Below are 15,511 nucleotides of genomic sequence, written 5' to 3'. Positions count from 1 at the left end.
ATTTAATTCTACTAACACCTTTGAGAAAGAAAGCTATTACTATTTCCCAATTTATAGGAAACTGATGCACAGAGAGGTTAACTAACATGGCCAAGGTCACACAGACAGCAGAAAGGCTGGATGTGATCCCAGGCAGTCTATCTCCAGAACTATCCTATAATGGTATATACATCCTAACACATAAAGGGAAAAGGGATATTCACTAGAATATAAATTCTATGAGGAAGGAGCCTCTGTAAGCTTTTGTAAACTATCATATATCCAGTACTGAGAGCAATTCCTGGAACACAGTAGAATGAAACCCAGCGTAAACAATAAACGTTTGTTAACTCAAGACCCAACTTTGCAGCTCCAGGGGCAGAAGCTATGTAAAAGGACAAATAATAAGCACTGCCAATAAGCATACATGGCTGGAGCAGCCTTAAGCGAAGCATAAGCTGCAAGGAGTAGTACATAGAGGATGGGAAAAGGATTTTTAGAAGGAAGAAAGAAACGTCTTTATTTCCACTGAGCAAAGCCTGGTCGAGAGGGAGCACAGGGTGCCGCCTGCCTCTGAGCAAGGAGGGAGAGGATTTCGCAGCAAAGATGGAGTGCCTCTTGGCACGGGGAGTAGCGAGGAAGTAAGAACATCAGTTGAAGAGGCTCAAAAATTGGGTGGCCTGAGCTGAATGGGATGGAGACAGTTTGTCGGAAAATAAGAGGCAAGGAATACGGTGCATTGGGGAACTCGAAGCATGCCCCTGAAGGGCCGGCTCAAGCCGTGAATGCAGTGTTTTAAGACCTTGTATTGTTTTAAGAACATAGTGTTTTACTACAACATGTGACCACAGCATGCAAGTTTGTTGCTAGAAATATCCATGGTGGCTGGGACCAGGCACCTGGATTAATGCCGGCCTTGGGTTTGGATGCTGGTGCTACCACTTTCCAGCTTTATGCTCTGGAACAAGTTATTTAACTTCTGGAAATTTCCGTTTCATCATCTCTGAAAAAGAGATAATAGTATCACTTAGTTTGAAGAGTTGTTTTGAGGATTAAGTGAAGCAATGCATGCCATATATCTACTTTACGGAGAGCAAAAATTCAACAAATACTATATTACTATTGTTGCCACTATTATTTACCAGCCTGGCCCAGCCAGCCCAGCTCAGGAAAACTTCACATCATCATCCAATAGAACAATCCCTGTTCCCACTTGCTCTGAAGCTGTGTGTAGTGTCCATGAAATGTTGATCTTGAGCCTGCAGATCAGAACATTGATCCCCAAGACTTTGGATTTGGGGCTCAAGTCTGAAGCTATTCTCAGTTTCTTAACATGTCTGGCAAATCTAACCCCATTAACAGCACTTGGGCCTCTCACCGTACCTCACATTCAGCTGCCCAGGAGGATGACTGTCCAGGATGCCCGGATCTGAATTTCATGTGTGCCATGGGGCCTCTATTCTAAATCAAATCATTCAAAACATTCCCTCTATGCTTAATGAAAATTCATTCAACAGTTTTTTAGCTATGCATTAACAGAAAAAGAGAAATTTCATTTTATTTACTTAGGACATTTTTATAATCATAGAAAGTATAATATAAATCTTTTTATAACTTTGTATTACTTTTGTAAATAAATAATTTGATTTTAAATACATATTTTGAAATAGAATAGTAGCAATTAAAGATTGATACTGTGAGTAAAAACATGAATGAAAAAAGAATGGTCACCCAAATGAACGATACCCAGGATTTGAACCCTGAAACCATCTGGGGAATGAAAAGGCAAAGGCAAGGTAATGCAAGAACTTCTTTAGGAGAGATGCAACAGGATTTTTAAATGATTTTTTTAAAATTCAGTTGAAGTCTTATGGATAACTCAGTTTTCTTCATCTGTGAGAGAAATGGGAGCCCTTAGCATGTAAAGATCCATTTCCTTTCTCTACATGTTCATTGGGTACTCACATTATGTCATTATGAGTTGGCCAGTGGGAAAAGGGGGATGTGAGTCTGGACTGGAGAATCTGAGAAGGCCTGAGGGAAGGAGAGCAAGTCTCTTGAGTCCCTCTGGGAACATTTTTTAGCAGATGCATATGGCATCATTTTAATAAACAAACCAGCCAGATTCCTCTCTCTCTCTGACTGTGTATACTGAGATAGACCATAGGGACTTCCCCATGACCTTTCTGGAATTCTTTCCAGGTAATTTGTTTATTATATAGGTTTAGGTTAATACATGCAGAAAATGAAATGGGGTAAAATGTAGAAAAATTTATACCGGTTCTTTTCTGTAGGATCTAATTGTCAAAACACAATACTAACTGGATGCAAACCATTATAGAAAGCCATCTGTTTTCTATCTGGCTTCTTATTTTCATTCTCTTTTTATTCCATTTATGTGTGTGTGTTTGAAGCAGAGAGGAAAAAAAGAGAAGAGATACTACCCCTGGTCTCCCTTTTTCCTTCCTCAAACCTTGATCATGAGAAAACCCTGCCAGGCAGGTGCTGGGGGAGCCTACAGTGGAAATGCTCAGATCCCCGTGTTCTCCAGGCTCCATCCTAGTCCTCAGATCAGGAACTGTTCCACATTCATTTTAGTACTTAAAGATTTGATCAGATCTTTCCCTCCTTCCTACCACAATCGAAACTTGACTCAACAATAGTTTGCTTTAAATCAATTTTCAGTGGCAGATGAAGGAAAGTGGCCAAAAACAAAAATTTTAATGGTGAGTGATTACACCTTCATTTTAGCCAGGGTCAAAAAGGTGAAAAAAAGAAGGGCAAGCTATCCTTGTTTGCTCCCAACAACATCCAGATCTCCTGGCTCTCAGCCCACTGTTCTACCCACTGCTTCAGCACCTCTCTTGTCCTACATTATGGGTCACTGGCAGTGCTGTAGGGAGCTTCATTAATTATGATAGTCTTGCTGTGTCAAATGGATTACAAATGGAGCCACCAGTGGAGAGCCCACAAGGTTACTGACAAAGGTTAAAAGGAGCTTGGAAAGTGGAGGACAAGCATCTTCTAAATGACAGTTGTAATCAAATAAAACAAATTGACAGAAATAAGTTAAGCCTGAAAGACAGTTTCACCTTTTCTAAAATTCTGACTTAATATGTGCTATGGGGTATGTTGGCGCATTCACTCTTGCCTAGAATTTGGTTGTTGATGCCATCCATTAGAATCAGCCAGAAGTGGATCTGTCAGGAATTGGATCTGTTCTAGAATGGGCCACCTCCTGTGGATAGTCCTATACCCAACTAAATTGGATCTAGGAACAATTCCCCCGACTCATACCCTTGATCCACTCCCATTTGGACCCTTATATCCAGAACCAACCTAACCATATCAAGCAGAAGAGTTCAATATCCAGCTGAAGAACACTGGGGAGCTATGCCACCTGCTAGTGTGGAGATGACATTCAAGTCTTTCCCCCAGAGCCCCATGTAAGACTTTTTGTGCTTCAAGGTGGTGCCTGAATGTTATTCTGGGCAGTTTTACCCATAGCACCATATCCTTTGTAATCTTTGCAACCTTTTGTCCAAGATTCAGTGTGACATATGCAATCCCTCTCTCTCCTCCATTCTGATCCACACATCGCTGATCACCTATGAGTTTCTTAATGCATTATTCTGATGAAGTTGAGCCCCTACTCACAAAGTTAAATGTCTGCTCATTGACTAATAAAGGAAGAACAGGTTGTCCCTACCATCATCCAACATGTGATGGGCACCTATGATATGTCCAGTGCTGTGCTAGGTGATGGGGATACCTCTCCCTAGAAGCTCTCCATCTCAGTGAAACAGATTGGATGAGAACCATCTGGAAAGCTTTTTCATGATAAATGAAATGATAAATACCTCTCCTCACGGAGATTGTGATAAAGTCTATAGGGTAGGCCATATGAATTCTGGAAACATCTATTATACACATACACTATTGAAAAAAGAAAAACAAAGAAATTAGTGCTTAGAATATAATGATGTCACAATAGTTAGACACAGGTTGCTACAAGGGCATATTGGACTCTCACCTAGCCAGACTGGGCCAGTGCAGGGAGCGAGGAGCCAGCATTGAGAATAGTGTTTTTGGAAAGTATTTGAGCCGAGATTTTTTTTTTTTTTTTTTTTAGGATGAATAAGTTAGTCAAAGGAAGAGATGAGGGGTGGGAGGAAAGATAGTCTAGATAGAAGATCCTGGATATGTGAAGGCACTTGGGGAGATGAAAGAACAGGGTATTTTGATGAACTACAATCAGTTCATTAGTTGGGAAAGTGGTTAGAAAAGAGGCGTGGGAGAGAGAGACTGAAGAGATAGGTGGGCCTATATCATTAAGGTCCCTGTAAACCATGTTAAGAGGTTTGGACTTATCCTGAAGCCATTGGAGGGATTTAGTTAAGAGGTAGGTGCTATAATCCAAATGAGAAATGCCAGGGGGTTGGAGAAGATGATATGACCAATTGGATGAGCTGCATAAGGGAAAAGGCAGAATCAAGGATGAAAATCAAGGATGAAATCCACTCTGGGGAGAGGAGTGAATGATGGTGTAATTCACTAAGTTAGAGGGAACAGAAGTGGAGCAGCAGAGGCAGAGGGCAGTTGCAGTTTTGGACATGGGGGAACTCTGAAAACAATTCTCAGTGGTAAAGAGTAAATGTACAAGTCTTATGCTGAGGTGAGACATGTAAACTGGGAGCACTGGGAATACATATTTAAGCATCAAAAATATAATGGTTATTGAAACCCTAAGAGTGGTTGAGACCGCTCAAAGAGAGTGTGAATAGAGAAGAGTCCTGGTTTGAGGGGAAAGAAGAACAATTTACAAAGGGGACTGAGAAGAGAACCAAAAGAGCATTATGAAATACCAAAGAAAGTTGCAAGGAAGGAATGGCTAATAGCACAGGGTAGTTAAGCTAGATAAGAATTGAAAGTGTCCACAGCTTTTAGCAACAAAATAGTCACTGGTGATATTAGCAAAAGCAACTTACTTGGAATTTGAGGCCTAGAAGCCTAATATAGGAAGGTTGAGGAGTGAGTGGGTGATAAAGAGCTGGGGCAGCAAGGGTAAATTTCTTAAGACATTTATAAAGAGCTGCTTATAGAATGGTAGGAAGACAAGGTTGGAAGCAGATAATGTGCCGAGGGCTATTGCAATTCTTGACAGAAGGAATGGAAGCATGAAAGAATGCAGAAGCAAGGAACAGTCAGAAAAGGCTTTTCATGGAAAAAAATGCTTAAGCTAATTTTGAAGAAAGAATTGGCATTTCCCTGGAAAAAAGATATGACATGCGTAAAGGCAGGTAGGCAAGGGAAGGTATGGCCATAGTTAGGGAATTGTACATAGTTCTCTTTTATACTGTCTCCTCCTTCATATGCCTATCATTTCAGCCAGACTGGACTGTTTACTTGGACCCAAATTCTGGCGGCCCTTGACCTTCATGTTTTTGTTCACACTGCTCTCCATCCAGAACGCCTACCTTCACTACACCAAATGTCCGAGTTCTCCTCATCTCTTGTGGCCCATCCTGAATCCCAAGACCTCCATAAATCTTCCATGAATGTCTTCTTCCTTCTCCACGACTTAGGAGTAATTTCCCCCCTGAGAATTCTTATAGCATTGTATTTGTATCTCTCTTGTGGAATTTCTACTGAAGGTTTATAGTTACTCAAGGAAAGATCCTTGAGGCCAAGGATCATCCTTCTATTAGGATCCGTCAGGTATTAACCCCCGTACCTAACAGAGAGCCTTGCACTTAGCAGGCTTTTGGTTCTCAAAGTGTGGTCTAGGGACCAGCAGGTCTGAGAACTTGTAAGAAATACAAATTATCTTCCCCACCTCCACCCCCTACTGATTCAGAACCTCTGGAGGTAGGGCAGCAATCTGTGCTTTAAGAAGCCCTCAGATGATCAGCCAAATTTGAGAGTCACTGAGTTAGCTGAAGGTCTCCTTTTTTTGTGTTCTGGAATAGAAATTTGTCATCTGCAGTTCTATTATAAGCACTTCTCTTGACTTTACCTGAGAATGTAGCTGTAAACTCAAACACTCAGTTTATTATTTGAAAACTTATTTTTGTGTCTTTCTGTTTCTTAACATATCATCCATATAAGACATCTTTTATTAGCAAAAGAAATTTGAGCAGTAGAGACATGGCATCATTGGGCCTACTCTCCTTTTTTTTTCACTTTTTCCTTTGCTTTCCTTCCTTCCTTTCCTTTCTCACTTTCTATATTCACATTTAAAACTGTCCTAGATTACAGCTCTCTGAGAGTCTGTACTTTAAAGAAAAAAATGCTACAAAAACCTCAAACATTTGCAATAGAAATAAAAAATTTCCCAATAAGGTCAGGTGGCTTAGCCCAGAAAGTTTAGAATGGGTGGAAAAACAGTCCGTTTTGTTCCCATTCTTTTGCAACCCATCACTTCACAGACAGAATTTCAATCAATGTGGAAAGACATCTTTCCTTGGAGTTGAATTCACCTCAAACTCTTCCAGACATACTTACCACTCCGGGAATTTCAGCATTTACTGAAGGTGTCAGCTCCCTATGGTGTAGAAAGCTGCTCTGAATTTCAGCCAAAAATGTTTGAGCTGTTGTGTCACCTCAGCCTTAGGTGATGAACAGACAAGCTCTGGGCTAGGCAAAAGTGTCACAAATGCTCAACAAAGATGCCCCAAACCAGCAGTCACCTTAATAGGCAGTCTGCTCTTTGCTTAACAACCTAGCACTTTCTCATTAATCCTAACACTTTCTATTCACTTGTGAGTGCTATATATGCTTGTGTGTGTGTGTGTGTGTATGCACGCGTGTGTGTGTGTAGCACTCACAAGTGAATATATATACGTATATGCATGTATGTGTGTGTGTGTGTGTATGTATGAATGAAAATAAGACTGAGTGAGGAGAATTTCAATAGCACAAAAGGTTTTTGATTCACTGTAATGAATGCATAGACACAAGGGTCAGACTTGATAGGAATCTCATAATATCTGTATAATACCTGTGTGCTTTTAATATGTGAAAAAGAGAACAGGAGCAAACATAGCACCACAGCAGACAGATACAACCTTGTGGCAGACATTTCCTCATCTAGTGGGAACCATACACATCAGAATTGCATTTGATAATATATAAAATGGTAGGTCATTTCCCAAATCTCTGAAATGGTTGGAGAAAAGGAAGGATAAATGGCAATTCAGGAAAATGATCTTCCAAGTCTTAAAGAAATAGAAATATGAAGATTTTTTGTCCCTATAAATATCTTCCTAATTTTGATAATTCTGTTCCAAGGAAGCATTAAATTCCAGATGAACTTCCAGATGAGTTTCAGGAAGTGTAGTCAGTATTGAAAGAGATACTGAAAAGTAAAATTCTTTACCCTTCAGAGTCTGCTATCTCTTTGCCATATCCAAGAAGGTTACATTCATTGCTCACTGAAGGCTTAAAGAAGTAAGAATCCCAAAAATGGTGAGAAAGTGAGTTATCTTTCTGTTCCAAATATATCATGATTCATCTCTGAGAGGTTATCCTTAGAAATCATGCTCAGATATGATATCTGACATTTTTTTCAATGTCTTAACTATTTGGGGCAAGTTTAACTATGAAAGAGATGCCCTATTTTTAGCTCTCAAAATGTTGACATCTAGATTATAGTGAATTATATTCCACTATGGAAAGACAAAGAGAGTCTTTTTTCCTTTATGTTAGCAGAATAGGACTTTAAAGAGAGGATTTTAATCTGAGGAGACTGGGAGAGTTGACTGTATTTGATTAATTTGACATGCCCGGCTGGGGTGCCTGCTTTCTTCCAGAACTGATTCCAACTTGCTACTCTAGTTCCATTTAAATGTATAACATAGTGTATACCATTCTCAGGAACACTGTCACCTTGGTGGATGATGCTAATTTACTTAAAAGTATGACATTAGAAGAACCTTTGGAGAAGGCCAGGGGGAAGCCTGGGCACTTGGATAACACAATTTATGTAAGAGGACCAGGAAAGCCAGAATTCATTTTCGTCCTTGGCAGTTTCCTGAGTGCCTAGGTTCAGTAAACATAAAAACCAACCTTCATCTACAAACCATTTTTATTGAGGTGGGGCACATTCTTTACTTTATGCATGTCTTCATCTAACTCCCAATTTTGGGCTCTTTCCCAAGGTCCCATCTGCTCAAAGTTAGGATCAGAAAAGGAGAGACTTCCTTAGCTCTACTCTGGGAGAGCAGTACACCTAGTCCTGGCAGAGTTTAGGTCCACAACAGTTGCCAAAACCAACCTAGTGCCTGTCTGATCATGCCCTAACGCTGCCCCAGTTGGCAGTTTCCAGGTTATTTCCTTGTGGTCCTTCTCTAGCCTTTGGGAACCCCCTGGCCAGTTCTGCTCCAACAGGATATTTCTACCACCCTCTCTGGACTACACTATTTCCTAAAAACACAGTTCAGTAAACCGGATTTGGTTTACCAGCTTATTTCTTCCTCTACTTGTCATCATGCTAAAAATTTTAAACCAAAACTTATAAACTCAATAGCTGGCAATCTTCTTTGATTGCCCTGGTTACAGAAATCTGTAGAAAGTGCAAGGGAAAGACTCAACCAGAAATAGCTGACACTTCTTCCTGAGGCATGAGGTAGATGAATGGAGAGAAGACATTTGTCCTACGTAAAGGGAAATAGTTAACAATAGCCGAGTGTTTCCTCTCTGGTAGGTGCCAAGATATCTACCTAAGCTATATGTTTTCATAGATTATTTCATATTTAACCCTCGCCTAAGTATTGTTAAACTCTGTTTTACAGATGGGGAAACTGAAGCTTGGTGAGCTTAAGTTACATGTTCAAAGTCACAGAGCTAGCAAATAGCAGAGGCGAGTTTATAGAAAATGCCAGCCTTACTCCAAAGCATGGGCTCTTTCTCAGAAGCTATACTTCTCCCAACTGGAAGACTACCTAAACAGTTAAAATGTAATTCCAACCAGCAGTTCTCAACTGAAGGCTGCTTGCCCCTCCCCCAGGGAATATTTGGCCATAGCTGGGAACATTTTTTGGTTGGGGAATGCTACTGGTTTAGTGAGTATGGCCCAGCATGCTGCTAAACATCCTACAGTGTTCAGGATAGCCTCTAACAAAGAATTACCTGGTCCAAAATGTCAATAATGATGAGATTAAGGAGCCTCCGTTCAAAGGATGGTAGCTTTTTAAAGCCAATTTATAAAAAGATTTTGTTTGTACTTTATTCATATGTACCTTGTCTCCTCACAGATGACAGCAGCCTTCTAAATCTAACTTCCTACCCTCTGGTTAGAAGACGGAAGAGAAGGTTCTTTGGGCTATGTTGTCTCGTCTCAAGCTAGACCCCTGGGGAGATCTGAAAAAGTTGCAGAAGCTGAGGACCTCCAGACAGCTGAACCACAATTATTGGTTTTTGACTATGTTTTCTAGCTTCCTTATTTTTTTTTTATCTGCCTCCCCTTCCCTTTTAAATGATTTTACATTTGAAAGGAGCTGCTGTCAAAAGAAAAAAAAAAAAGATTAAAAAGGCAGGCTGTTTTTAAAAGGATTTTTAAAGCTGACGTTGTGCATGTCTGCTCTACACCATATCATGACAGATGCAAGAATTATAATTTTGAGATTAAAGGTTTTTTTTAAATGTATTATAAAAAGAAAATTTACTTCATATATAATAGTATATCTATAGCTCTTGCTGATCTCATGTTAACAATTGATCATATATGAAAGAAGTCTTTAAACATAGAAACTATTTAAAACTGAAAAACTCTTAAAAAATCTGATCTATTAATATTAGAAATAATATTATAATCAAACATACCACCTTGCCTATTGCTTTCTCTGCTTTCATTCACATTTAGTCTTCCATTCTGTCAGAATCTAAGAGCTTCAACAGAAAAATATTTTAATTTATAATGCAACAAAAACCATATATGAAAAGTATTGAAATTTTGTAAATACACGATAATCCTAATACCTTCGTAAAATGCATATGGGCAACTAATTTCCTTTTGATCCAATGGTGTCTTTTTCAGCTTTTTGGAGAATGAAGTAATCCAGTTAGGAAATGATGTAGTAATATATACAATTACCCTCAAATGTAAAATTGAATATTATCACATTTCGTTCTAATTGAAATCTGAAGCATGATGTCTGCACATCAGCATAGTGTTAACTCTTTTAGGGCATGCTGGAATTAGCTCAGATCATAAAAATATTTAACATTTTACATTGTTAATAAAATCTTTTTAGTTAAGCTAAGCTTGTCTCATTTTAGATGACTATGCAGATATGACTTTTTCAACGTGTACTTGGTGTCTTATCCTATGCTTAGAATCTTGAAAGCAGGACACATGAAGCAATACTATATTTTAGAAAGGAGGAAGCCACATGCTTTGTTTTTCTGCTCACAGCTTTGTCGTGATCTTCCTCCACTAAACCTGTAACATGGTCTAAATTTTGGAATATTTTCCCCTGTTCTTCCTTTGGCCCGTTTCCCAGACAGAATTCCCCACAGGCTGAGAGATCAGGCCTTTGGACTTCTTTTCTTGTTTTCCATAGTCTGATAAATCCTAAAGTCAGACAAGAGGCACCAGTGTCTAGTGCAATAAAAAAAAATGGGTTAGATGCCTAGAAGTGGTTTATCCAAGACACATCTTTAATCCCAACCCTGTAATTTCTCTGTACTTAGGTGCACAGGCTTTTTATGTCCACCAATATTTGACCTGAAAATGGAATATATTAAAGCCTTTAGCTTTAGTGCAGATGAAAACAGGTACAGACAAATTACTGGAATAATTATTGTATTAGGTTGAATTTTATGAAATTGCTGATATTTGACCGTTTTGACCTAAAAATGGTAATTTTATATACTTCAGCCTAATATCTGATGTTGTGGAAATTATCCTCAGAATTGTCTTTTAGATTTTTTGATTGAAAGCGAAAGGATTAAAGGGTTAGAAGAGATCTCAAAAGACTATGCCCTATTTAGATTACACTAGCTGGCTATTGGCCTTATTCTCAAGAGTTTAGAGTTATATTCCAATGAACTGATAATTGATGCATAATTTTAGATATACCTGGCTTCATATAAAGAAGTACCCTTGAAAATTATATGAGAAAAGTCACAATTTTCAAAATCAAACTTGTAAAACAGTTGTGAGAATATGCTATTTAAAGACTCCTCAGGTGAATACTCCCAGACAAAGCAGTAACCACTCCCTGATTTACCTGGTATTCAAACCCTGATTTTCATAAGTCAGGTTTGATTAAAGCTTAATATCCTTTCCTAAATGCAGTTTATTTTCACCTTCTGAGGTTAATTAACTTCAGGTCCTTTGTTTTAGAAATTATGAGGTAGCCCAGTTTGGCACGTTCCCAGCTCCTGTCTCTACCCAATCCCATCTTTATACTATATTAAACCTCTAGCTTCATTCTAGTTTCTACTAATCCATGCAGAGTTATTAACTGATAATTCCAACCTTAGTGTCCAGCACGTTCTTCTAAACGCCTGGCCTAAGTCACTTCTGCTTGGTTAATCTGTGCTCACTCGAGCCTTAGTCTTGGCGTGAAAGTAACACTTACCTTCCATGCAACTGTCCTTTGCACAACTGAAGACTGTTAATAAATTCAGGTCTCGCCTCCATGTTTGGGAGGGCTATAGTAGCATTTCATGGAGATGGGGATTTGTCTAATTCCCTAGCTAGGCTTTCCATATCTAAGGGAAATAAATTCAGCTACTTTATCTTTTATTCATAGTGCCTGTTTCCCAGCCTTTGATCAGTTTTGTAGTTCCCGTAGACACACTCCAAGATTTATAGATCTTTTTTCACTAGCAGGTCCTAAAATTAAACTTAGTGCTCAAAGTCCTGATAACCTATGCTGGCACATAGTTGCAATAGGTAATTTACTATCTCCCATTAGATAGGCCACCACATCTCTATAGGAGCTGACCCTACCCTCCTCTCACCTACCAAAGGACTTTCTCAGGTGTTGTTCCATGAGATAGAGCTCTCCTGTCTCGGCTTCCCGCTGGTACTTTGATTTTAGATGAGCAATAACACTGAGCTGATCTCTAGAGATAAGGAGAGAACACCGAACCCACTTTGTTGCATGTACTCACATGCTTGAAACAGGAAAGGATGTGAACTTTTTCTGGCACACAATCATCCATTTTACCACTCTACTTTTAATAACCCCATGTTGATTTTTTTTTTCCCTTCAGATTACAGAGGCAATACATGTTCTTTGTGGGAAATCTGAAAAAATTCCACCAAGTACAAAGAAAATAAAACTCACCAGGATCTCACCACAATCACATTGTTATAACCACATTTCCAAGCTTTTAAATCAGTCATTGGTGGGGCCCAAAGGCACTTTTGGATAAGGTTTATAAAGAAGTGTCCACAAGGCTAAGGCGTCACTTTAAAAAATCTGTCCACTAATGTTTTGCACACATCTAGGAACAGATTCATGGCACACCTCTAGTTATGCCACTGTCCAAGGATACAAAAAAGAGTTTAGAAGTAGCACAGCTCTGATGCCTCCTCTAATGAAAGCTCTTGGGGGAAATTATAAAACCCTGCCAGATCATTTTGTTCCTTGGTGCTCCTTGTTAACGCTGGGATACTTACTGTTTGGCAATACTGCCACCTATGGAAAGCTGAGCTTCAGAGTGAGGGGAAAACCAATACAGACTATTAAAAACATCTAATTTATTTTACACAGCAAACAAATGGGCCAGATTAACAAAGATCCCCATGGAATTTCAGACTCTAGAAGTCTCAGAGTTGAAAGGATCGAGGGTATCATCCAGACTGACTTCCCACTCCACATGCATACCTAAGCAAAGTCTGTCATTTCGTTTTGTTCTAGAATGTCACCAAATGCAAAATGCTCAACTTTCAGGTAACTATAGATACGAAGAGAAAAAACAGTGATGCTATTGGTCCAAAATAAATCATTAGAATTAAATGTAAAGTCCAGAAATAAACTCGAGAACATAGAATTGAGGACATTTCAAACCCATGAGGAAAGGTTGTATTATTAAGTAAATTATATTGGGATAATGGGTTAGCCATTTCTTGGGGGAAATATTAGATCTATGCCTCATAACTTTCACCAAAATAAATTCTAGGTGCAGTAAAGATCTAAATGTTAAGGCACGTAAACAAACATAGAAAAGGACTAGCAGGCAATATTAGTGAATATTTATGTAATTTTAGTGTGGGGAAAAAAGCCTTTCTAGCATGATAGTAAAGGAAAAGACCACAAAGGAAAAGATAGAATTTAACCAGTTAAAAATGCAAAACTCCTATACAGTAAAAAAAATAAACCAAATTAAGAGAAAACTAAATTTACGATATATGGATCAAAGAGTATAGATCTCTAATTTATATCAAGAGCTTAAGCTGCACTATTCTGAGAAGTTTTCATGATCTACAACCCCCTGCTCAACCACATGTTCCCATTTCATTCTTTTCTTCTTATTGCACTTTTTTCATTATAGCTTATTTAACTGTCTATATCCACTAAACTGGAAGTTCAAGAAGGCAGCAACCATGTCTACTTTGCTTACTGTTATATCTTCAACACCTAACAGTGCTAGACACAAAGCAAATACTGAAAACATTTATTGATTGAGTGAATAATGAATGCATGAATAAATAACATTTTATGATGCAAAAACAATCAAACTTTGCAGTAGAAAACTGAGCCAAGGACACGAACTGGCAATGTATCATAAATTTAAATAGTGCACTAATAATTAATGTGAAAATATTTGACTATACTGGTAATCAAAAATGCAAATTATTACAATCCACTCCTTTGTATGTATCAAAAAAGCAAATGGTACAAAGAATTAAAGTGCCAGAGACAGAAGGAAGTGTGGGAATGAGCGTTCACTTACAGAGTCTACAAGAGGCGACTTTTCCAGAAAATATTTTGGCAATATATTTTACAAGTATGCCAAGTAATACCACTTAGATTCTCCTTAACAAGGTCAGAAAAAAGGAACTAAGATACATTCATTCATTATTCAAAAAATATATGCAAGAAAGGATGTTTATAGTAGCATTATTCAGAGGAATGGGAAAAATATAAATAAGTCTATGGTATAAGGTTGGTTAAATATGGTATATCCTTTCTACGGAATACTGTACACCAATTAAAAATAAACACCATATGTATATTTATGGAAATGAATAAGCTATGTTGTTAAGTGAAAAGAAGTTTACAGAAGAACTCGATAGTGTGATTCCATTTTTAAGATATGCATATACATGTGTGCATTAAAGAGTCTGAAAGGATATTTGCTAAAATGTTAACAGCATTTATCTCTGGGAGGTGAGACTTGGAGTAATTATATTTTCTTTTTGCATATCTGTAATTTCTGAATTTTCCACAATGAGCATGTAGTATCTGTATAATTTTTCAGGGAATAAACAGTAATGTTCACAATATCTATTAAATAAAAAACATGTTATGAACAGTATGTATAGTATGATACAATATTTGTAAAAAAGAAAATTATATATAAATATATCTATGTATGTATATATATGCATAAGAAAGCTAGAAAGACATACATTAAATGTTAATAGTAGTTATTCATGGGTAGTGGGATTATGGGTGATTATTTTTTCTTTTTGCTTTTCTGTGTTTTCTAATTTTTCTACAATGAATATGTATTACTTGTGTAATAAAAACTAATAATAAAAATTTTAAAAAATGAAAAGGTGACAGAGACATCGTGACTCACTACTCACCCTCATCCTTCCCCTCCCCCCACTACACCCTTGACTTATTCCCTGTCACTGTGGACAGTGGAGATATGGAGAGGAAACACCACCTTATCCTTATACCTCTGTTAGGGAGGGAGGGAGGGAGGACCCTTGAGGGAGCTGGGAAGCGCACACGCGCAAGCTGGGGAGGAAAGAAAGGGATGAAGGAGGTTAGGAAAGGAGGGAGGGGAAAAGGTAAAAGAAAGAAGCAAGGAAGGATAACAACAGGCTTTGGGAACTTTTTCACTCACAATAAAGATGTCTAAATTTAGCTCAGCTTTCTGCTACAACAAAGCACGTTGAGTTAAATACTTTTATTTTCTAATGAAAGGATATTATATACATGTCTAGAGAGACATCTAGAAATTAAATTCTGACAGGAATGTGCCTATTCCAAGGAGTTTTTCAAAACGTGAATTTTGAGGGTCAGCTAATGATTCAGGGCTGTGCAGTACAGCCCAGAGTGACACAGGCTTTCGTCTGAATCTCAGCTGCTCGGCAACCCAGTGCACAGCTGTGGCTAGCAGTTTCAATATCCATTCTCTCCATTTTTTCCTTTAGTAACAGAGACCCCCAAATTTCAGCAAGATATTGGCCACCTAAAGTAAAGACTCCATTTCCCAGGCTTCCTTGGTCTTAGGCTATATAACTGAATTTTGGCCAATAAGATATGAGTGGAATCGTGCAATTTCCAGCTAATATCCCTAAAATAAGGGGCATGCATACCCAAGCTCTTCTTTTCTCACT

At 38.3% G+C, this 15,511-nt stretch overlaps 1 protein-coding gene across 2 annotated transcripts in view; it reads left to right on the top strand.

Annotated features, from left to right (window-relative positions):
* Positions 1-14,682, top strand: part of LOC107499402 (regulator of G protein signaling 7 binding protein) — a 93,759-nt gene extending 79,077 nt beyond the window's left edge. The window contains exon 6 of one of the 2 annotated variants that reach the window (XM_016123526.2): positions 9,234-14,682. In XM_016123526.2, coding sequence (XP_015979012.1) covers positions 9,234-9,325 — 92 coding nt within the window. In that variant the 3' untranslated portion in view covers positions 9,326-14,682. The remainder of the gene's footprint in view (positions 1-9,233) is intronic. The other variant, XM_016123525.2, reaches the window with a different exon arrangement.
* Positions 14,683-15,511: the final 829 nt, after the last annotated feature.

Source organism: Rousettus aegyptiacus, unplaced genomic scaffold (genome assembly GCF_014176215.1).
Source record: "Rousettus aegyptiacus isolate mRouAeg1 unplaced genomic scaffold, mRouAeg1.p scaffold_m13_p_8, whole genome shotgun sequence".
NCBI classification, from domain to species: Eukaryota; Metazoa; Chordata; class Mammalia; order Chiroptera; family Pteropodidae; genus Rousettus; species Rousettus aegyptiacus.
Note: the sequence above shows the minus strand (reverse complement) of the source record. Positions and strands in the feature narration are given on the sequence as shown.